Source organism: Hoplias malabaricus, chromosome 3, assembly GCF_029633855.1.
Source record: "Hoplias malabaricus isolate fHopMal1 chromosome 3, fHopMal1.hap1, whole genome shotgun sequence".
Taxonomy (NCBI): Eukaryota; Metazoa; Chordata; class Actinopteri; order Characiformes; family Erythrinidae; genus Hoplias; species Hoplias malabaricus.
This window is the reverse complement of record NC_089802.1, coordinates 38,179,122-38,203,776: the sequence shown is the minus strand read 5'-3', so window position 1 is coordinate 38,203,776 and position 24,655 is coordinate 38,179,122. Positions and strand designations below refer to the sequence as shown.

The following is a 24,655-nucleotide window of genomic DNA, read 5'->3' as shown; positions in this document are numbered from 1 at the left end:
CTGTCCCACACTGTCCGGCTCTGTCCCACACTATCCCGCTCTGTCCCACACTGTCCCGCTCTGTCCGGCTCTGTCCCACACTGTCCGGCTCTGTCCCACACTGTCCCGCTCTGTCCCACACTGTCCCGCTCTGTCCCACACTGTCCGGCTCTGTCCGGCTCTGTCCCGCTTTGTCCTGCTCTGTCCCACACTGTCCCACACTGTCCCGCTCTGTCCCACACTGTCCTGCTCTGTCGCACATTGTCCCGCTCTGTCCCACACTGTCCCGCTCTGTCCCACACTGTCCTGCTCTGTCGCACATTGTCCTGCTCTGTCCCGCACTGTCCTACACTGTCCCAAACTGTCCTGCTCTGTCCCGCTCTGTCCTCACATCTCAGAGACACACCTCAACAAATATTCACACCTAAATGACACCTGACTTGTCTCAGACTCAAATCCGAATGACTCAGGGCTCTATGTATCTCACTGACTTAAAATTGACATTCAAGAATTAATTAAATAATATATAAAATTCTGAGGATGTTTCCTCAGGATGTTGCTGCTCTCCATTTCCCACAATTGTAGACTTTAAGACTTGTCCCACACTGTCCAGGTCTGTCCCACACTGTCCCGCTCTGTCCCACACTGTCCCGCTCTGTCCCACACTGTCCGGCTCTGTCCGGCTCTGTCCCACACTGTCCGGCTCTGTCCCACACTGTCCCGCTCTGTCCCACACTGCCCCGCTCTGTCCCACACTGTCCCGCTCTGTCCCACACTGTCCAGCTCTGTCCTACACTGTCCCGCTCTGTCCCACACTGTCCCGCTCTGTCCCGCTTTGTCCCGCTCTGTCCCACACTGTCCCGCTTTGTCCCGCTCTGTCCCGCTCTGTCCCACACTGTCCCGCTTTGTCCCGCTCTGTCCCACACTGTCCCACACTGTCCCGCTCTGTCCCACACTGTCCTGCTCTGTCGCACATTGTCCCGCTCTGTCCCACACTGTCCTGCTCTGTCCCGCACTGTCCTACACTGTCCCAAACTGTCCCGCTCTGTCCCACACTATCCCGCTCTGTCCCACACTGTCCTGCTCTGTCCCGCACTGTCCTACACTGTCCCAAACTGTCCTGCTCTGTCCTGCTCTGTCCTCACATCTCAGAGACACACCTCAACAAATATTCACACCTAAATGACACCTGACTTGTCTCAGACTCAAATCCGAATGACTCAGGGCTCTATGTATCTCACTGACTTAAAATTGACATTCAAGAATTAATTAAATAATATATAAAATTCTGAGGATGTTTCCTCAGGATGTTGCTGCTCTCCATTTCCCACAATTGTAGACTTTAAGACTTGACTTAGAGTTGTATCCCAGTGACTCAGGACTTGACTGGCATTGCGTAAACACTGCTCACGATTTCAGCACAAATCCCCATCCAACATCTCTCTCTGTGTCTTTTGTCAGTAAATTCACTCACAAACAGCTTTCAAGAAGATACTGAGTCACAGGGAGTCTCCACACACACACACACACACACACACACGCACACACACACACACACACACACACACACATACACACACCTGGTCCCCAGCACAATGAAAGGAGCATTTCCCATTCACCATGGGGTCCTTTCACTCCAGGAAAAAAGCCCATTCCCTGCGGACATAAGTGGCTTCCAGGGTGTGCTGTGGCTCATGTGATTCTAGCGTTTGTGTTTCTGTTTGAGAAAGGAATAGAAGAATATAACTCCAAAAAATAAGTCCGTAGAAATGGACGGGGACTTTTAGGGGCCTCAGGGGCCAAACAGCACAAGCTACGGGGGTCTGAATTCCTAGGGCCATACACTGCAGAGGTAAAAATGAGCCACTTAAATCTGTCCTTTAATCTTTGCTTCGTCAGTGCAGCCAACAACAATGGAATTTCCCGACATCTTGGTCACAGAGGTACACACTCACAATGGACCTGGCTCTGGGAGCGGAGCTACATGAACACAAACGAGAGAAAACAAAATACTGTAGTGTTTCAGTTGGTGTGGAACAGTCAGGAACAGTTACTACAAACTCAAATCAGACTTGCCCTTAAATGACTCAAAACTCAGTTTAGACTCCCCCATTAAATGACTCAAACCTCAGTTCAGACTTGCCCTTTAATGACTCAAAACTTAGTTCAGACTCGCCCTTAAATGACTCAAAACTCAGTTTAGACTCACCCTTAAATGACTTAAACCTCAGTTCAGACTTGCCCTTTAATGACTCAAAACTTAGTTCAGACTCGCCCTTAAATGACTCAAAACTCAGTTTAGACTCACCCTTAAATGACTCAAATCTCTGTTCAGACTTGCCCTTAAATGACTCAAAAACCCAGTTTAGACTCGCCCTTAAATGACTGAAAAACTCAGTTCAGAATCACCCTTAAATGACTCAAAACTCCATTCAGACTTGCCCTTAAATGACTCAAAACTCAGTTTAGACTCGCCCTTAAATGAGTGAAAACTCTGTTTAGATTCGCCCTTAAATGACTCAAAACTCTGTTTAGACTCGCCCTTAAATGACTCAAAACTCTGTTTAGACTCGCCCTTAAATGATTCAAAACTCTGTTCAGACTCGCCCTTAAATGACTCAAAACTCTGTTTAGATTCGCCCTTTAATGACTCAAAACTCTGTTTAGATTCGCCCTTTAATGACTCAAAACTCTGTTCAGACTCGCCCTTAAATGACTCAAAACTCTGTTCAGACTCGTCCTTAAATGACTCAAAACTCCATCCAAATTCGCCCTTAAATGATTTAAAACTCTATTCAGACTCACCCTTAAATGACTCAAAACTCAGTTTAGACTCGCCCTTAAATGAGTGAAAACTCTGTTTAGATTTGCCCTTAAATAACTCAAAACTCTGTTTAGACTCGCCCTTAAATGACTCAAAACTCAGTTCAGACTCGCCCTTAAATGACTCAAAACTCAGTTTAGACTCACCCTTAAATGACTCAAATCTCTGTTCAGACTTGCCCTTAAATGACTCAAAAACCCAGTTTAGACTCGCCCTTAAATGACTGAAAAACTCAGTTCAGAATCACCCTTAAATGACTCAAAACTCCATTCAGACTTGCCCTTAAATGACTCAAAACTCTGTTTAGACTCACCTATTAAATGAGTCAAAACTCAGTTCAGACTCACACTTAAATGACTCAAAACTCAGTTCAGACTCGCCCTTAAATGACTCAAAACTCAGTTTAGACTCGCCCTTAAATGAGTGAAACTCTGTTTAGATTCGCCCTTAAATGACTCAAAACTCTGTTTAGACTCGCCCTTAAATGACTCAAAACTCTGTTTAGACTCGCCCTTAAATGATTCAAAACTCTGTTCAGACTCGCCCTTAAATGACTCAAAACTCTGTTTAGATTCGCCCTTTAATGACTCAAAACTCTGTTCAGACTCGCCCTTAAATGACTCAAAACTCTGTTCAGACTCGCCCTTAAATGACTCAAAACTCTGTTTAGACTCACCTATTAAATGAGTCAAAACTCAGTTCAGACTCACACTTAAATGACTCAAAACTCAGTTCAGACTCGCCCTTAAATGACTCAAAACTCAGTTTAGACTCACCCTTAAATGACTCAAATCTCCATTCAGACTTGCCCTTAAATGACACAAAACTCAGTTTAGACTCGCCCTTAAATGACTCAAAACTCTGTTTAGATTCGCCCTTTAATGACTCAAAACTCTGTTCAGACTCGCCCTTTAATGACTCAAGACTCTGTTTAGATTCGCCCTTTAATGACTCAAAACTCTGTTCAGACTCGCCCTTAAATGACTCAAAACTCTGTTTAGATTCGCCCTTTAATGACTCAAAACTCTGTTCAGACTCGCCCTTAAATGACTCAAAACTCTGTTTAGACTCGCCCTTAAATGATTCAAAACTCTGTTCAGACTCGCCCTTAAATGACTCAAAACTCTGTTTAGATTCGCCCTTTAATGACTCAAAACTCTGTTCAGACTCGCCCTTAAATGACTCAAAACTCTGTTCAGACTCGCCCTTAAATGACTCAAAACTCCATCCAAATTCGCCCTTAAATGATTTAAAACTCTATTCAGACTCACCCTTAAATGACACAAAACTCAGTTTAGACTCGCCCTTAAATGAGTGAAAACTCTGTTTAGATTCGCCCTTAAATGACTCAAAACTCTGTTTAGACTCGCCCTTAAATGACTCAAAACTCTGTTTAGACTCGCCCTTAAATGATTCAAAACTCTGTTCAGACTCGCCCTTAAATGACTCAAAACTCTGTTTAGATTCGCCCTTTAATGACTCAAAACTCTGTTCAGACTCGCCCTTAAATGACTCAAAACTCTGTTCAGACTCGCCCTTAAATGACTCAAAACTCTGTTTAGACTCACCTATTAAATGAGTCAAAACTCAGTTCAGACTCACACTTAAATGACTCAAAACTCAGTTCAGACTCGCCCTTAAATGACTCAAAACTCAGTTTAGACTCACCCTTAAATGACTCAAATCTCCATTCAGACTTGCCCTTAAATGACACAAAACTCAGTTTAGACTCGCCCTTAAATGACTCAAAACTCTGTTTAGATTCGCCCTTTAATGACTCAAAACTCTGTTCAGACTCGCCCTTTAATGACTCAAAACTCTGTTTAGATTCGCCCTTTAATGACTCAAAACTCTGTTCAGACTCGCCCTTAAATGACTCAAAACTCTGTTTAGATTCGCCCTTTAATGACTCAAAACTCTGTTCAGACTCGCCCTTAAATGACTCAAAACTCTGTTCAGACTCGCCCTTAAATGATTCAAAACTCTGTTCAGACTCGCCCTTAAATGACTCAAAACTCTGTTTAGATTCGCCCTTTAATGACTCAAAACTCTGTTCAGACTCGCCCTTAAATGACTCAAAACTCTGTTCAGACTCGCCCTTAAATGACTCAAAACTCCATCCAAATTCGCCCTTAAATGATTTAAAACTCTATTCAGACTCACCCTTAAATGACACAAAACTCAGTTTAGACTCGCCCTTAAATGAGTGAAAACTCTGTTTAGATTCGCCCTTAAATGACTCAAAACTCTGTTTAGACTCGCCCTTAAATGACTCAAAACTCTGTTTAGACTCGCCCTTAAATGATTCAAAACTCTGTTCAGACTCGCCCTTAAATGACTCAAAACTCCATCCAAATTCGCCCTTAAATGATTTAAAACTCTATTCAGACTCACCCTTAAATGACACAAAACTCAGTTTAGACTCGCCCTTAAATGAGTGAAAACTCTGTTTAGATTCGCCCTTAAATAACTCAAAACTCTGTTTAGACTCGCCCTTAAATGACTCAAAACTCTGTTTAGACTCGCCCTTAAATGACTCAAAACTCTGTTCAGACTCGCCCTTAAATGACTCAAAACTCTGTTTAGATTCGCCCTTTAATGACTCAAAACTCTGTTCAGACTTGCCCTTAAATGACTCAAAACTCTGTGCAGACTCGCCCTTAAATGACTCAAAACTCCATCCAAATTCGCCCTTAAATGATTTAAAACTCTATTCAGACTCACCCTTAAATGACACAAAACTCAGTTTAGACTCGCCCTTAAATGAGTGAAAACTCTGTTTAGATTCGCCCTTAAATAACTCAAAGCTCTGTTTAGACTCGCCCTTAAATGACTCAAAACTCTGTTTAGACTCCCCCTTAAATGATTCAAAACTCTGTTTAGATTCGCCCTTTAATGACTCAAAACTCTGTTTAGATTCGCCCTTTAATGACTCAAAACTCTGTTCAGACTCGCCCTTAAATGACTCAAAACTCCATCCAAATTCGCCCTTAAATGATTTAAAACTCTATTCAGACTCACCCTTAAATGACTCAAAACTCAATTTAGACTCGCCCTTAAATGACTCAAAACTCCATCCAGACTCACCCTTAAATGATTCAAAACTCCATTCAGACTTGCCCTTAAATGACTCAAAACTCTGTTTAGACTCGCCCTTAAATGACTCAAAACTCCGTCCAAACTCCCCCTTGAATGATTCAAAACTCTATTCAGACTCACCCTTAAATTACTCAAAACTATGTTTAGATTCGTCCTTAAATGACTCAAAACTCTGTTCAGACTGGCCCTTAATACACTCAAAACTCCATCCATACTTGCAATTAAATGATTCAAAACTCTGTTCAGACTCGCCCTTAAATGACTCAAAACTCCATCCAAATTCGCCCTTAAATGATTTAAAACTCTATTCAGACTCACCCTTAAATGACTCAAAACTCAATTTAGACTCGCCCTTAAATGACTCAAAACTCCATCCAGACTCACCCTTAAATGATTCAAAACTCCATTCAGACTTGCCCTTAAATGACTCAAAACTCTGTTTAGACTCGCCCTTAAATGACTCAAAACTCCGTCCAAACTCCCCCTTAAATGATTCAAAACTCTATTCAGACTCGCCCTTAAATGACTCAAAACTCTGTTCAGACTCGCCCTTAAATGACTCAAAACTCCATCCAAATTCGCCCTTAAATGATTTAAAACTCTATTCAGACTCACCCTTAAATGACACAAAACTCAGTTTAGACTCGCCCTTAAATGAGTGAAAACTCTGTTTAGATTCGCCCTTAAATGACTCAAAACTGTTTAGACTCGCCCTTAAATGACTCAAAACTCTGTTTAGACTCGCCCTTAAATGATTCAAAACTCTGTTCAGACTCGCCCTTAAATGACTCAAAACTCTGTTTAGATTCGCCCTTTAATGACTCAAAACTCTGCTTATATTCGCCCTTTAATGACTCAAAACTCTGTTCAGACTCGCCCTTAAATGACTCAAAACTCTGTTCAGACTCGCCCTTAAATGACTCAAAACTCCATCCAAATTCGCCCTTAAATGATTTAAAACTCTATTCAGACTCACCCTTAAATGACTCAAAACTCTGTTCAGACTTGCCCTTAAATGACTCAAAACTCTGTTCAGACTCGCCCTTAAATGACTCAAAACTCCATCCAAATTCGCCCTTAAATGATTTAAAACTCTATTCAGACTCGCCCTTAAATGACTCAAAACTCTGTTCAGACTCGCCCTTAAATGAGTGAAAACTCTGTTTAGATTCGCCCTTAAATGACTCAAAACTCTGTTTAGACTCGCCCTTAAATGACTCAAAACTCTGTTTAGACTCGCCCTGAAATGATTCAAAACTCTGTTTAGACTCGCCCTTAAATGATTCAAAACTCCATTCAGACTTGCCCTTAAATGACTCAAAACTCTGTTCAGACTCGCCCTTAAATTACTCAAAACTATGTTTAGATTCGTCCTTAAATGACTCAAAACTCTGTTCAGACTGGCCCTTAATACACTCAAAACTCCATCCATACTTGCAATTAAATGACTCAAAACTCTGTTTAGACTCGCCCTTAAATGACTCAAAACTCCATCCAAACTCCCCCTTAAATGATTCAAAACTCCATTCAGACTTGCCCTTAAATGACTCAAAACTCTGTTTAGACTCGCCCTTAAATGACTCAAAACTCTGTTTAGACTCGCCCTTAAATGATTCAAAACTCTGTTTAGACTCGCCCTTAAATGATTCAAAACTCCATTCAGACTTGCCCTTAAATGACTCAAAACTCTGTTCAGACTCGCCCTTAAATTACTCAAAACTATGTTTAGATTCGTCCTTAAATGACTCAAAACTCTGTTCAGACTGGCCCTTAATACACTCAAAACTCCATCCATACTTGCAATTAAATGATTCAAAACTCTATTCAGACTCGCCCTTAAATGACTCAAAACTCAGTTTAGACTCGCCCTTAAATGACTCAAAACTCAGTTTAGACTCGCCCTTAAATGACTCAAAACTCCATCCAGACTCACCCTTAAATGACTCAAAACTCCATTCAGACTTGCCCTTAAATGAGGGGAGAGGGAGTAAACTTTCTGTAACATCACGTCATTCTGAAGTGTTTGTGTTGGTGTCTTTGTCCTGACGTTACTCAGTGTGGGGGGGACTGTCTGAGGACTCGTTCTCGGGGGTCTCTCAGGACTATGAATAAAACCCAGAAAACACATTCTCTCGCTCCCCCTCCCTCTTTCTATCCCTTCCCTCACTCTCTCTGTCCATTCTCTCTCTCTCCTCTCTTCACACTCCACCATCCCACTCTTCTTCCTCTTATCTCAGTTTTTCTGCTAAATGGAGTCAGCTCCCTGTTCCCCACACACACACAAACACACACACACTGTACACGCAGGACACAGCAGAGCGTGGGGGGCTGCAGCAGGTGTGTGTGTGTGTGTCCGGCTCTGTAATTTCAGTCTTTATCACCTGTCCTCCGCGGGGAGGATTTAAGGTGAGGCTGGATTTGTGGAAAAATAGAGAGAAGCTGCAGAATCGTCCTCTGTATCTGATCCAAGCCGCGGGTCACCGCTCCGGCACACGGGAATCAGCGGCTCGGAAACAACAATTACCCCAACCTGCCTCTACAATAACCTCAACCAGACAGACACACAGACAGATGCACAGACACACAGACAGACACACAGAGAGACAGACAGACACACACACAGACAGACAGACAGACAGACACACACACACACACACACACAGACAGACACACCGACAGACACACAGACAGACGGATGCACAGACACACGGACGCACAGACAGACAGACACACACACACAGACAGACACATACACAGACAGACACACACACAGACAGACAGACACACAGACAGACACATACACAGACAGACACACACACAGACAGACAGACACACAGACAGACAGACAGACACACAGACAGACAGACACACACACACAGACAGACAGACACACACAGACAGACAGACACACAGACAGAGAGACACACAGACAGACAGACAGACAGACACACAGACAGACACACAGACACTTTAAAGCTCAATGAAACATAAATAAACAGTACAATAAACAAAATAAAACATGAAAATGAAATCCAGTGTAAAATAAAGAACGATTTAAGGCAGCGGTGGGGTTTAAATATCAGGTGATATTTACAATGAACTCAGTCCTGTGCAGGAGAGAGACTTCACCTGGAAACATCAACACAGCCCTGTCATGTGACCCATAGTGTGTGTGTGTGTGTGTGTGTGTGTGTGTGTGCGCAAGGGGCCGTCGTGCCTCATTCCTCCATCCCTGCGGAGGAGAGGGGTCTTAGCCAAGGATTGTGGGAGAGAGGAGATGGATTAGCAAGCGTTAATACTACGGCTGAGATAAGCGGCAGCTACAGAGTTAGCACTTCAAACACTGCTGCCACTTTATTTATCTGTGTGTGTTTTTGTGTGTGTGTGTGAGAGAGAGAGAGAGAGAGAGAGAGAGAGAGAGAGAGAGAGAAAGCTAGAAATATATCATTTTTTTTACTTTCTTTCCCAGAGCAGCAGCCCTCCACCCAAAAAAAAAGCCCTCCACTTCAAAACATCTTCTGTGTGTGTGTGTGTGTGTGTGTGTGTACTGAAATAAATAAGTCTGCTTTGGATCCTTTTTCTGCGAGTGTCCTGAACAGCAGCGGATTTCCATGTGCAGGTGTCCTCAGCACGCTGCCTTTGAACATTCACTCACGAGAGAGAGAGAGAGAGAGAGAGAGAGAGAGAGAGAGAGAGAGAGAGAGAGAGACAGAGAAAATGGAAGCTCTACCTACATGTCTCTCGCCCATCTCTTTTCCCTGTCTCAGCCTCGGTCTCCTGGGCTTTGCCTTGTTTGTCCAAACCTGAGTCTCTACCTCATCACACACAGAGGGGCTTTATTTGAAGTCTCTCCATTCACTTGTCTTCTTCTCCTTCTTTCTAAATCGCTCTCTCTCTCTCTCTCTCGCTCTCTCTCTCTCTGTGTGTGTGTGTGTGTGTGTGTGTGTGTGGCAGTGTTGTACTCTTCTGATTAAAGCTTTCCTCGTGAGCACCCGCCAAAAAATACAACTGCCCCATCCAACACTCCTTATAACACCACCATCCGGAGAAAGAGGCAGTATGAGAGAGAGAGAGAGAGAGAGAGAGAGAGAGAGAGAGAGAGAGAGAGAGCTATCTGACAGGAACATGGCAGATGAAGTGAGCGGAGAGAGAGACAGAGAGAGAGAACATGAGAGAGAGAGAGGGAAGATAGGGGTCAAGGGAGAAGCAGCAGGTTATTATCCATCTCTCTCTCTCTCTCTCTCTCTCTCTCTCTCTCGTCTCCGAGTCTCTGAGGCCCTGGGATGAAGAGGATGAGAGGTTGCCGTGGTGATGGACCATTCCTCAGAGACAGGGGTGTCACTCCCGGCCTTTAGCCAAAGGGTGTACAGGTATCCTTAGTGTAACACCGCATTACCTCTATCTCGGCAGGTAAACTATATTTGAATGAATTATTTTTTATAATTAATGTATGAATGAATGAAGTCTCCAATTCTCCTGTGTTTTTCTAGACCCACAAAGCAGTTTACATTCTCTCAAACATCAAGGAGTCACCTCCACCTGGACAATGCCCAGATGAGCTACTGTCTCTGACTTTACATGTACAAGGTGGACCAACGAGGGAGGAGTGTCTCACAGAGTGGACAGAGAGTGGACACAGGGTTTAAAAACTCCAGCAGCACTGCTGTGTCTGATCCACTCTACACCAGCACAACACACACTAACACACCACCACCACGTCAGTGTCACTGCAGCGCTGAGAATGATCCACCACCATATCACACCTGCTCTGTGGGGGTCCTGATAATAAAGTATGCAGAACCACGGATGGAGGAGGAGGAGCATACAGGAGGTGGTCCACTTCGCAGCAGGGTGTAGCTGAGTATGTGGTGTAAATTGTGAGTGTTTTTGCGCAGGTCGTCCTGGACTTTCCTTGAACCTGGACATGGCCCAGATCCAGAAACCCAGACAATCTGGACCTGCTCAGATTTACAGAGTCTCACGAGGTCCAGTCTCAGCAGGACACTGGCTCAGAGACGGGATCAAACCAGTGCCAAGTATGGGCTTTAGTCCATAGTGTCAGAGCCAGTGTAGCTGAGAGAGCGACAAAAACAGGACGCAGTGACCGGTACATTCACAAAGACGAGGTCCTTACTGCTGCACCTCATCAATGCCTCATCCAGGGAGTATTTTGTCTGTGTGTTTCCCTCCCGTCTAAACACAAACACAGCATTTTAGATCACACTGAAAGTATTTGAGATTTGTGAGAACTCTGTTTAAGGCTGAGCTGTGCAGGTCTGTCTCTGTTTCAATGAACAGAGCGCATTCAGAATGTGCCCAAAAAATACTGAGGCACTCTAGTACTACTGCTACTCTCTCTGCAGTCTGTGGATAGATCATGCCTGCAGCTGAATGCAGCTTTACTACCGTGCACTGTGCAGACAAGGCGCCAGATTGTACTGTGGTCAGTTCTTTTGAATCCACCTGACCTTAACAGGAAGAGTAATTTTGGACCCGGACTTGCCGGACTAGCAGCTGGTGGAACAACTTTGAGAAAGTCATCGTTATTCTGAGGAGTGCTGAGGAAATGGTGAGGAGTTTTGTGCTTGTTTCAGCATCTGAGTTGTTTTTCATTTTCATGTTCGTGGATAATTTCAAAAATGCTGTTGGTGTGGACCTTTTTAGGAAATGCAGATCAAAAAAATTATTTAAAAAAAATATTAATATTTAAGTTGCAACTGAATGGGGCCTTAGTTTTCTGGAAATATTTAACATGAATTTATTTATTATCAAAACGCGTCACTCATGTTACACATCCATGAAAGCCGATGGAGCTAAATGTCTAAAACATTGACTTAATTAAAAAAGGACAAGGAGAAAACTTGGAGGTGTTGAAACCTACTTGCCCAAGAAAAGGGTATAAAATATGGTCAGTCGTGCCTGGACGCAGGGCGACTCAGAATTAATGCTTGTTTGGAAAGTCTCAATATTTCTGAAACCTGTCTGTAAAACATATAGTAAATAAGTATATTGTTTTTAATTGGGTGAACTTAACTGTGGTTGCGATGCCTAAACACTGGCGCCCAACGTGGGGCTGGGACACACATCCCTGAGATTGAGTCTCATTCACTAGTGTGCTAGCCAGGCAACTCCCTCTGAAGCTGATCCAGGGTCAGTTTTGGGTTATAAATATGGAGATCTGCTTCAGAAACCCTTTTCAGAGAGACTCCACCCACAGACCTCGCACCATCCTGAGCCACAATGTTGTGTTGGTATCTCAATTTAAACATTTAAACAGTCAGTGTGAATGTTTACAATGGAATATTATATCCTCTCTTCAACTCTTCAAGCACAAGCACAGTGATAAGTCACAGGAGACAAACTAGTGCACCCTCCACCTGCAAGAGTCCCAGGAGCAGAGTCTGAACTTGTGAACAAGCTTTTTCAGTTGTTCTTGGAACATTGCTGTGGGTATTTGATGGTATCAGTGTGAGTGAGCTCAGGTGTCGTTGCTGATGATTAGTTGTGGATCACACACGCAACTCCAACTTATCCCAAATGTACTAGTCCGCTGTTCCAGAGAACTGCTCCAAACCTTAATTCTGTTGGTTTCATACCCTTCTGTAGGACACTTGGTATTGAGCATCGTGAGTGGCTGCTCCAGAGCCCACTTTGTGCATAATCACTAAAGAACAACACTGAATGAAAAAAAACAAACTGTTGCTGCTCTCTTGTTATAAGGGAAAGGGTGTGTACCAATGCCTGGACGGCAGTATAAGTCCTCCAGTATGGATGGGTGGCCTCGGTGAGTCCAGTCCAAGTGCTAACAGAGCCACTGTGCTCGGGAGATACAGTTGTGTTTACACATCGACGAACTTGATGTTTGCTCAGCACCATCTGGCTTTATCCAGAATGTTCTTGGGGATATGGGGTCGGGAGGGGGTTGGTGGGGGAGGTGAGATTATAAGCGTTTCATTTCTGGACGAACCTCAGGTGTTCAAAACCACGAAAGCATCCAAGCAAACAAAGGAAGGAAGCGTCGGGGGAGAAGGAAATAAAGCCCTGACCTACACCGTCACACAGTAGGGGGCGCTGTGCTCCTGGGGTACAGCCATAGTCTAGAGCAGAGACGTTAACAACACCACATCCAGTCAGACACTGCTTTACAAAACCATTCTATAAGTGCAGTTCATTAGTGATCTGTAATAAACCTCTACAGATTATGACTGTTTATTTATGTAATCATTTATTTATTGTTTATGGGTGGTGTCTCTTAGAGGGGGTTCTCGGTAGTGTGTTTTGAGTTTATGGACTGGGTTTATAGATGTTGTATAAAGGGTGTGTTTAAGGGCGGTGTTTAAAGCTGGTGCTTAAGAGTAGTGTTTACGGGTGCTGTATAAAGGAAGTGTTTATGGGTGGTAATTATGGGGTGTTTATGGGTGGTACTTATGGGCGGGGTTTATGGGTGTTGCTTAAGGGTAGTGTTAATGGGTGGTGTTTATGGCTGTGGTATTTAAAGCAACACTAGGCAAGATTTGGGTTTCTGACTCCATGGGTTCCCCCTGGTGTAGTTCATTGTTACAGCACTGTCCTGAAATCAATGTGGTGGAGGAGGGAGATGACGTCACTTCCTACCCTCTTCCAAAGGTTACATAGTGCAGTTTCTGCAGTGCAGATCCCAGATTTGCAATGACACAGGCCATATTCTCCAAATTACAGTTCAGTGAAGCATCACAATGACTTTGAAGTTGTCATTTTAAGGTAAAAATATTGCATAGTGTTCCTTTAAGGGTGGTGTTGAAGAGGAGGGCACTCTGAATTAAAGTTGGATGAGCAGGTCCACTCATCTTTCACCTCCTTTCTTTTTTCATTTCAGTTCTCCAGCCTCTCCTTATTCTCAACATTTTTCATCATATTCCCATCACAATTTCTCTCTCTCTCTCTCTCTCTCTCTCTCTCTCTCTCTGTCTGTCTCTCATCCCTCGTTATCGCTAATTCCTTCTCTTTAGTGTCAAACCTCTCCAGTCCTTCATATTTAATATATGCTAATCTGCATTAGAGCAATATTCAGTCTGACAGGAGCATGTCTTCCACTCCGAGAGAGAGAGAGAGAGAGAGAGAGAGAGAGAAAGAAAGAGGGAGAGACTGTCTATACTTTATTGTGTCGTTTATCCACATTAACATAGTTCCATTTCTGAGAAGGAGAACATTTTTGAAGTGGGTCGTACTAGAGGAAACAGAACGGTTTAAAGGCGCTGCATCTTTTCTCCCCCACAGTTCTGTTTCTTAATGAAACCCCACGAGCCCCACAGCAGTGTTCTCCCCCTGTGTAAACAGCCCTGTTCAGAACGCCCACTTTCAGCACCTGTTCCTTTAAATGATAATGAGCCGCTCGCTGTTCACCCCGACCCCGAGCGCACAGCAGTGAGGAGCGAGGAGCAGAAGCTCTGGTTTTTAGCTGTTTTCACTCTGTTCTCTTTCTTCTCCGTTTTTACTCAGTGCTCTTATTTCTCTAAGCGTTTGTTATTTCTCTGACCCTCACTGATGATTATGAGGCTGAACTCCATCAGATCCTCACAGCAATTTCTTAGCAGTGAGGCTGTGTGCTGAGAGCTCTCCAGTCGTTGAGAGATTTTAGGAAGTCGTTCTGTCGGGAGACGGCTGTAGACTTCAGAAAGGCTAGTTAGCATGCAGCTCGCACTCTCTCTCGCTCTCTCTATCTCTCTCTCTCTCTCCCTCTTGCTCTCTCTCTCTCCCTCTCTCTTCCTACATTGTACAGACAGGAAACCCCAAGGGTTCTCTATACCTTGCTCCTCTGTCTCCCTAAAGAACATCATCCAGAGAATAACGACTCTGTGTGTGTGTGTGTGTGTGTGTGTGTATATGTGTGTGTGTGAGAGAAAGCGAGAGAGAAAGAGAGAGAATGTGTGTGTGTGTGTGTGTGTGTGAGAGAGAGAGAGAGAGAGAAAATGTGTGTGTGTGTGTGTGTGTGTCAGCGAGAGAGAGAGTGTGCAAGAAAGAGAGAGAAAGTAGGTGTCCACATTCTCTTTTTCTCTCTGTAATGGCACTGCTCGCCGTGTGAATTTGTCTCTGGTGTTAAGAAGTCATTAGTCTGCTGTGCTCCAATCAGAACCAGAGCAGGTCCGGTCCACCAGGTCCTTGAACTAGTCTTGAACTATCTCGCCACTTGAGTTCATCACACAGGAATGAACTGGATAAAGTGCAGGTGAACACACACACACACCCTGAAGGTAAATAAGGGCTGAGGATATGGGTGAGAGGTGTGGTTGGGGCGGGGACAGGGGTGTGCTCAGGGTTAGTATTAGTGTTGAGTTAAGTGTAAGGGTTATATTTAGCTGTAGGCTGTGGGACTGAGAGGAAGAAATGTTATAGTCCTCAGAAGAAGCACCTGCCGGGTGTTAGCTTCTTGCAAGTAGTGCTGGGCATTAGCGATTCATTCTGTCTGTCTGAGTTTCTTACGTACCGCGATACTGCGGTCTGCAACAAAATGTAGCGTAGATTTAGGGCTGCGTAATTCAGACAAAGGACATACAGCACAGACACTCTTTTCACATCCAAACCAGCAACTGTCTCTTTGTGTCTCTCCCCAGATATGAACAAACTGATGGCTCACTGTTAACACTTCTCCACCACAGGAACTCTAGTTCTCGAACTGGTTCCGTGTCCAAACCTTGGAAACTCTGTTCTCTCTGGTTTGTTTACGTTCAGAAGCTCTGCATCTTTTTTGAAGCATTGCTCTGTTCTATTTGTGTTCTGATGATGTGGGGCCTTAAAGGGAATGTGTACAATTGTGGGGAAAGCTGCTCTCTGGTTTGTTTCTGTTTAGAAACGCTGCATCTTTTAAGGTGGAGCGGTGTGTGTGTGAGTAAGAAGCGACTGTATCTTTTAATGAGGAGTGGTGTGTGTGAGTAAGAAGCGACTGTATCTTTTAATGAGGAGTGGTGTGTGTGAGTAAGAAGCGACTTTATCTTTTAAGGTGGAGCGGTGTGTGTGAGTAAGAATTGACTGTATCTTTTAAGGTGGAGCGGTGTGTGTGAGTAAGAAGCGACTGTATCTTTTAAGGTGGAGCGGTGTGTGTGAGTAAGAAGTGACTGTATCTTTTAATGTGGAGCGGTGTGTGTGAGTGAGAAGCGACTGTATCTTTTAAGGTGGAGCGATGTGTGTGAGTAAGAAGTGACTGCATCTTTTAAGGTGGAGCGGTGTGTGTGAGTAAGAAGCGACTGTATCTTTTAAGGTGGAGCGGTGTGTGTGAGTAACGACTGTATCTTTTAAGGTGGAGCGGTGTGTGTGAGTAACGACTGTATCTTTTAAGGTGGAGCGGTGTGTGTGAGTAAGAAGCGACTGTATCTTTAAGGTGGAGCGGTGTGTGTGAGAAACTCATGTGTAACTCGAGCTGTTTAGTTTTGTAGCACTTTTTCTCTGTGTTTACCTTCCAGAAGTGTGGACTCGCGTCACAAAACCGATGACTTGTGACTTGACTCGACATCATCACTAAAGACTGACTTGACATAGACTGTATCTTTACTGACTTGGAATCGGAATCAGACTTGAGCTTTAAGACTCAAAAAGATTTGACAACCCTATTCCTATTTTAACATAATAAATTTGTAAAACACACACACAGCTCCAGGGGCCTGGAGGTTGTGGGTTCGATTCCCGCTCCGGGTGACTGTCTGTGAGGAGTTGGTGTGTTCTCCCCGTTTCTGCGTGGGTTTCCTCCGGGTGTTCCGGTTTCCTCCCACAGTCCAAAAAACACACGTTGGTAGGTGTATTGGCGACTCAAGAGTGTCCGTAGGTGTGAGTGTGTGAGTGAATGTGTGTGTGTGTCTGTGTTGCCCTGTGCAGGACTGGCGCCCCCTCCAGGGTGTATTCCCGCCTTGCGCCCAATGATTCCAGGTAGGCTCTGGACCCACCGCGACTCTGAATTGGATAAGGGTTACAGATAATGAATGATTGAATGAATGAAATTTGTAAAACTGATTCAGATAACTGGATCATTTTGTTCTGCAGCTAATCACAGGAAGCTTTGGGGGCGCCAGTGTTGAATTTGTGCAGAGAAGACAAGCAACATGCTCCTGAAAATAATCCTGTTCAAGTACGAAGATTATTTTGTGGTAAATAAAAAAGAACCGCGACATGCAACTCATATGGATGGGAGATCAAAGATGGGAGATGCAACCACTTCAAACTTTGTTTGACATTTGATGCTGCCCAATGAAAAGTAAGTCACTGCTATGTATAATTCACATATAGCAGTTAGCTAGCTAGCTGGCTAACAAAGCTAGCAAAGTTAGTGTACGAAGCTCTCTCCCTCTGTTCATCCCTCCTAGATATTCCACCGTCCATTCCGACTGATATTTACTGAACCATCAAAGTGTTTAGGAACCACAGCATCTCAAGTAGTGCAGTAAAGTGATCAGCACATGCAGAGCTACTGCAGAGTTCACACATGCTGTTAGAACGGCAAAGACCAGGTCCATATATTAATGTGTATGGGTTTAGAATGCAACATCATACAAGCTCCTGTAGGTGTCCTTATACTTTTTTCCATACAGTGTAGCTGCAAAGGGAGGCAGCTTCATATGAATGTGTATGGGTTTAGAATGGGATGTCATTTAAAATTCCTGTGGGTGTAATGAGTACTAATACTTCCAGTGTTTCTCAACCTTGGCCTTCGAGGCCCACTGCCTTGCACATTTTAACACTTTCTGTTTCAACACTTATTTTAACTCAGTAATGGGCTGGTAATGTGTTAAAAGGACCATGTTAATGTTCTTTGAAAAAGAACCTTCGAAACAATCTCAAATGATTTGTTGTTTGAGCTCCTTGAAATGACCCAAGTTATTTTTGTTATAAATAAATACAAACTTTAAAAATGTTTACTTGACTCAAAGTTTAAGACTTGGTTCTTGACTCGAGTCTCGCTTGTATCCGCCTGTTTAGTGTGACGCCACGTGTGACGTTTTTCCGTTTCCGGGTCCAATCCCCCTATGGAGCAGGAATAGAGCAACATCCTCATCTCGGTTTGTGCTTTTCAGCATTTGGAGTCTCTCCGTTGTCTAAAAACCTCCAGATGGCGTTTCTCTGCCGTGAGCAGAGAGAGAGAAAGCCTAGCACCGGACCCAGACACTTTGTTTTTTACCCATTTACAGACACTGGGGTTTTAAACTCCCTCCTCTCTACGCAAAGTTTACGATGAACTTTACACCCCGACTTACACCTGGCCACAGGTCTCTAGAGCCCTCTAGCCCTCCCTTGGCACCGAGCGTGGTTCTCTGTGGAGGTAACATGCTGTGTGAAGGTCAGAGGGGGTATTTGGGGTGTCCATAAATGCGTGGACCGCCCCCTGTAGACGAGAGTGCCGCCTGGACTGGGCTCGACTCATTGACATGCTGCTGGTCAGGGCCCAGGCCTCGGTGCGGGAGGGAATTAAAGAGAATAATTTAGCACAGGCATCATTAATACATTCAGGTAGCTGCAGAACGCCATTCCCCTGAGTCTGCAGAGAGCTGGAGGTCATGACAGATCCAGGAAAAACTTCAGGAATAATCTGGACACTCTGGACACGGAGGAGTCCAGGAGAAGTCCGGCCGGACTGTAAATCACCACATACATTCATTCACTCTCTTTCTCCCTCCATCTCACCCTCTCTCTCTCTCTCTCTCTCTCTCTCTCCCTAACACTGTCCATATCTCTCTCTCTCTCTCTCTCTCTCACCCCCCCCTCTCTCTCTCTCTCACCCTCTCTCTCTCACTCACTGTCTATCTCTCTCTCTCTAACACTGTCCATATCTCTCTCTCTCTCACACACACACACTCTCTCCCCCCTCTCTCTCTCTGTCTCTCACCCTCTCGCTCTTTCTCTCTCTCTCACTGTCTATCTCTCTCTCTCTCTCTCTCTCTCTCTCTCTCACACACACTGTCCGTCCATCTTTCTCTCTCTCTCTCTCTCTCTCACTCACTCTCTCTCTCTCTCTCACTCACTCACTCACACTCTCTCTCTCTCTCTCTCTCTCTTTCTCTCTCTCTCTCTCTCACACACACTGTCCGTCCATCTCTCTCTCTCTCTCACTCACTCACTCACTCACTGTCTCTCACTCACTCACTCTCTCTCTCTCTCTCTCTCTCTCTCTCTCTCTCTCTCTCTCTCTCTCTGTCCATTTCTACATCTGCCGAAGGAGGAAGGCGGTCATGGACTGGTTCACCTGGCTAGTTGGACCACGTCTTTCCATCTCCAGTACGTCCAAAGACTCTTCGCCGGTCCCAGAGAACTTCAACTTACTTTCATATAAGATTTTACACACAGTAGGGGGTTGGACAGAGGTTTGTTTTTAATGAAAACTACAGCTCTGGACACTGCTCAGTTACCTGTTTTTTATCATGGACTTTTTAGGATCTGGAACTTTTTAAAACTGAAATACAGTCAATCTTTTAGAGGAACCTCTGGTCTAAGGCTCACGCTTGGATTTAGCGGGTGGAAACATCCCTGCACTGAACAAACTGTTGTTGTTACAGGGTGAGATCCCTCCGAGTTGTGGATCAGCTCCTCTAGGCCTGCAGATCAGCCCTCTGTCCTGAGGAATGGGAGCGGGTCAGAGGATACAGTGCAGGGGTGATAAGGCCAGTGGAAGATGACCCCTTCCCTGAAATTATACTCACGCTGAATTTACAGAACTGTGTGGGCCACCTTCTGGACTGTGGGGAGGAGTCTGGTATGAACATGGGGACGGCCTCAGGTAAACTGCTTTTCAGAGCCTGCGTGAAAAAGCTGCACGGCAGGACTGACACACCGTGGCGTGAGGTTTTTAAGCTGAGTGAGGATGTAAAGCCAGAGTGGACGGTGCTGTACACAGGGAACTGGTCATAAACTTAGAATATTACTTAAGACCAATACAAACAAAGTATTTGTAGAAACGCTGGCCGACTGCCAGGTATGAACATGTACAGCATTCAATACTTACTTGGGGCTCCTTTTGCCTGAATTACTGCAGCAATGCGGCATGGAGTGGATCAGTCTGTGGCACTGCTCAGGTGTTATATGAGAGCCCAGGTTGCTCTGATAGAGGTCTGCATTGTTGGGTCTGGTGTATTACTGCATCTTCCTCTTCACAATACGCCATAGATTTTCTATGGGGTTAAGGTCAGGGAAGTTTGCTGGCCAATTAAGAACAGGGAGACCATGGTCCTTAAACCAAGTACTGGTAGCTTTGGCACTGTGTGCTATTGGAAAATGAAATCTGCATGTCCATAAAGTTGGTCAGCAGCAGGAAGCATGAAGTGCTCTATAACTTCCTGGTAGACGGCTGAGTTGACCTTTGACCTCAGAAAACACAGCAGACCAACACCAGCAGATGACATGGGACCTCAAACCATCACTGACTGTGGAAACTTTACACTGGACCTCAATCAACGTGGATTCTGTGCCTCTCCTCTCTTCTCCTCCAGACTCTGGGACCTTGATTTCCAAAGGAAATGTAAAATTGACTTTCATCAGAGACATAACTGTGGACCATTCAGCAGCAGTCCAGTCCTTTTTGTCTTTAACCCAGGGGCGAGACGCTTCTGACACTGTCTCTTGTTGAAGAGTGGCTCGACACAAGGAATGCGACGCTGAAACCCATGTCTTACATACGTCTGTGTGGTGGTGGTTCTTGAAGCACTGACTCCAGCTGCAGTCCAGTCTTTGTGAATCTCCCCCACATTTTTGAATGGGTTTTGTTTCACAATCCTCTCCAGGGTGCGGTTATCGCTTGTACACTTTTTTCTACCACATCTTTTCCTTCCCTTCACCTCTCTATTAATGAGCTTGGACACAGAGCTCTGTAAACAGCCTCTTTAGCAATGACCTTTTGTGTCTTATCCTGCTTGTGTAAGGTGTCAGTGGTTGTCTGTTGGACAACTGTCAGTCAGCAGTCTTCCCCATGGTTGTGTGGCCTACAGAACTAGACTGAGGGACCATTTAAAGGCCCTTGCAGGTGTTTTGAGTTAATTAGCTGATTAGAGTGTGGCACCATGGCTCTTCAGTATTGAACCTTTTTACAATATTCCAATTTTCTGAGAAACTGAATTTGGGGATTTCATTAGTTGTCAGTTATAATCATCAAATTAAAAGAAATAAACACTTGAGATATGTCAGTCTGTGTGTAATGAATGAGTATAATACACAAGTTTCACTTGTTTAACGTTTTCGTGATATTCTAATTTTATGAGCAGCTCCTGTAAACCACCATTTACTAAAAAAGTTGGCATTGTCTCAGTTAATGCTTTTATTTCTGTTTTAAACCCTGAGATTTTACCCCAGTGTCCTTTTAGTCCCCAAAGAGAAACTGTGTTTCATGCTTTTACACATTGTTTTAGGCTACATCCTCTGTTTGATGTTTTAAAGACTGTTTTTGTGTCTTTTAATGTGGCTTTTACATTTCAGACTTTTATCCTTGGTTTAAAGTACGTTCAGAGAAAGAAGTCTAAGTGGCAACTGATTAACTTTATTCTTGAGCAGACAACATTGGTGATATCTGTCAGTCATAGAAACAAGGTATGAGTTAGCACTGAGTGTGATGTCATAGGGATTCTCTCTCGACTGGTTAAATCTGGGATTTTAATTGATTTTAATTATTAGAAGTGTATGAATGATCTGGATGTGTTTAAAGCAGTGTGGTGTTGTGGTGAGGCTGTGTGCTCAGTGGATGATAACAAACTGGTTTCTGATAACAAACTAGTTCAGCTGAGACACAGTGGTGTAGTGTGTTTTGATTTGTTTTCTATTGTGTAGTTTTTATTCTGATTTTATTTAATTTAATGTGATATAACACAATCGGTTAAGACTATTAAAATCAATCAAGTCTCTCTCTCTCTTTCTAAAATTATCCATATCTCACCCCTCTCTCTATCTCTCTCTTTTACACTGTCCATCTCTCTCTCTCTCTCTCTCTCTCTCTCTCTCTCTCTAACACTGTCCATACTCTAACCCTTCAGAGAAAGAGAGAGAATAATTTTTCATCTAAAACTATTCTCCTTCTCTCTCTCCCTCTCATTTGCTCTCCTCCCTCCTTTCACACCCCGCACCCCCCCACTTCCGTCTCCTCCTTTCCCCACTACACTCTTTCTTTCCTTCCTCCCCCAGCCCGAGTGTGATGGACAGGTCCGGTGTAACAGAGGTAAACAGCGACTCTAAAGGTTTGTATTTGGCTGAAGGTGAAGGAAGTCGAGCTCCAGTGAGTCTCACTAACAAGCGGCTAGTGGACCTAGCGGGGAGCGAGAGAGTGCTTTCTCTCTTTCTGCCTCCCTCTTTCCCTTAAACAATATCATCTGTCCATTTTTGGACTCACAACCACACAGAGAAAATGATCTCACCCAGAGAGAGAGAGAGAGAGAGAGAGAGACAGAGAGAGAGACACACAGAGAGAGAGAGAGAGAGAGAGAGAGAGAGAGAGAACACACACACAGAGAGAGAGAGCGAGAGAGAGAGAGACAGAGAGAGAGAGAGAGAAGTAGAGTTTAAAGTAAGATCTAATATAGACTCTGTTACTCATCCTGGCCACTAGGTGTCAGTGTAGCAACCATTGCATAAAGAGATAACACTGGAGGAAACGACTGATGGCTCCTTTAACATTTCATTGTTGTTGGTTTGTTTATTGTTGTTTGTTTGTTTGTTGTCTGTAATTGATTTAGGAAAAGAAAATTTGTATTGCACAAAATATAAAAAAATAGATGTTGATATTTCAAAGAAATTTGATCCATTTTAAAACACCTTTGCAGCCAGAAGCAATAACTTAGCTTTGATGTCGTAGCAGTCACAGTAACAACCACTTCAAGTACAATAGCAACCTATTGTATCACTCTAGCAACAAACTAAAATGCCATAGTAACCCCAGGGAAACCATAGCAACCATTCAATATACTATAGCAACTGCCCTAGCAACCACCTGAAATTCCATCATAAACAAAATCCCTAGTTTTGCATTCACCAGCACGGGACAAAATGTCTCTAACATGCATCACTTCACAACGGAGCACACGGAATTACCCTGTGTGTGTGTGTGTGTGTGTGTGTGTGTGTGTGTGTGTGTGTGTGTAAAAGAGTGTGTACAGTACCTTTAACGCTGAGTTCTGCGTAGTTGGACACTCCTGATCCCCCGTCAGAGCGGATGACGCAGCGGTACCGACTGGTTCCTCTCTGAGATGTGTCAGCCACACGGACGGTGGCAGAGAACCGGCGCTGATTCACAGACCGCGTGACCATCAGAGACGTGTCCTTCCCGTTCCACTGCTGCTGACACAGGGAGAGAAACACAGGGTCTGTCCCTGTCCCCTTCATCTGCCCCCTTTTCCTGTCCTCCCTAGAAACCAGCTCTCAACAAATGAATGAATCCATAGAAGCAAGAAAATGAACGAATGAATGATTTTTTTTAAAGTAAAAACAGACTGTATGAATGAATAAAGTCGTTAAACACATGAGCAAAGACCCAAATAAATTAATGAATATGTGAATGAATGAACAAACAAATGACTAAATGAACAAGTGAAGGAAGTAGTTAAATAAACAAGACAGTGAAGGACTGAATGAAGCTTAGTAAGTAAACAAGAAAGTGTCTGGGTAAATGAATGAATCTATAGGGTGGGCCATTTATATGGATACACCTTAATGTGTAGCACCTGAAACTACAGATACTGGAAGCCTGTGCTAGCATTTCTCCTGCGGTGTTGCTATCAGAGTGTGATGAGTGGGAGAAGAGGGTTGCATTGACAATCCAACACAATGGGCAGCACTTTGAACACATTTTATAAGTGGCCAGAAACTTGTAAATAACTCATGAAATAATAAAGTTACGAAAAAGCACTGTTTTGCACACCATTGTTTTTTTGTGAAATTCCCAATAAGTTTGATGTGTCACATGACCCTCTTCTCATTGAAAAAACAAAAGTTGCATCCAAAATGGCCGACTTCAAAATGGCCGCCATGGTCACCACCCATCTTGAAAAGTTTCCCCCCTCCCATATACTAATGTACCACAAACAGGAAGTTAATATCACCAACCATTCCCATATTATTAAGGTGTATCCATATAAATAGCCCACCCTATATTAAATAAGCAAGACGATGAATGAACAAATTAATTTTAAATAAATTAATTGATTTAATAAAGCAGCTAAGCAACTATGTGAATGAATGAATGAATGAATGAATGGATGGATGGATGGATGGTGGATGAATGAATGAATGAATGAATGAATGAATATAGAGATGGATGGATGGATGGATGGATGGATGCTGAATGAATGAATGGATGGATGGATGGATGGATGGATGGATGGATGCTGAATGAATGAATGGAGGGATGGATGGTGAATGGGTGAATGAATTAATGGTGTCAGTGAGTGTAAACTCATATGAAGTGGATTAGAGAAGTGTCTGAGAGAGAAAACTTTTGCGTGTGATTCTCCTGAAGTTTCCGACCCAAGCTTTCAGATGTAAATTAGATCTCTCTCTCTCTCTCTCTCTCTCTCTCTCTCTCACACACACACACACACACACACTAACTCATACACAGTGTGTGAAATCAGATCAGGCATGAGCAGTTGAGCGTGGAGAATACAAGGCTCTCTAATCTATTTGCCGATTACTGAGAAGTGCAGGAGCCGAGGCAGAGCTAAACGACTCGAGGGAAATATCTAATAACCATATTTACTGATCAATATTTCAACACACACACACACACACAAATATATATCAGCCATAGCATTTAAAAGCCCA

General features: G+C 43.8%; 1 protein-coding gene across 1 annotated transcript in view; it reads right to left on the bottom strand.

Annotated features, from left to right (window-relative positions):
- ptprt (protein tyrosine phosphatase receptor type T) overlaps window positions 1-24,655 on the bottom strand; it is a 268,021-nt gene that overhangs the window by 134,188 nt on the left and 109,178 nt on the right. The window contains exon 6 of the mRNA XM_066663982.1: window positions 22,996-23,170. Within this exon, the coding sequence (XP_066520079.1) occupies window positions 22,996-23,170 (175 nt within the window). The remainder of the gene's footprint in view (window positions 1-22,995; window positions 23,171-24,655) is intronic.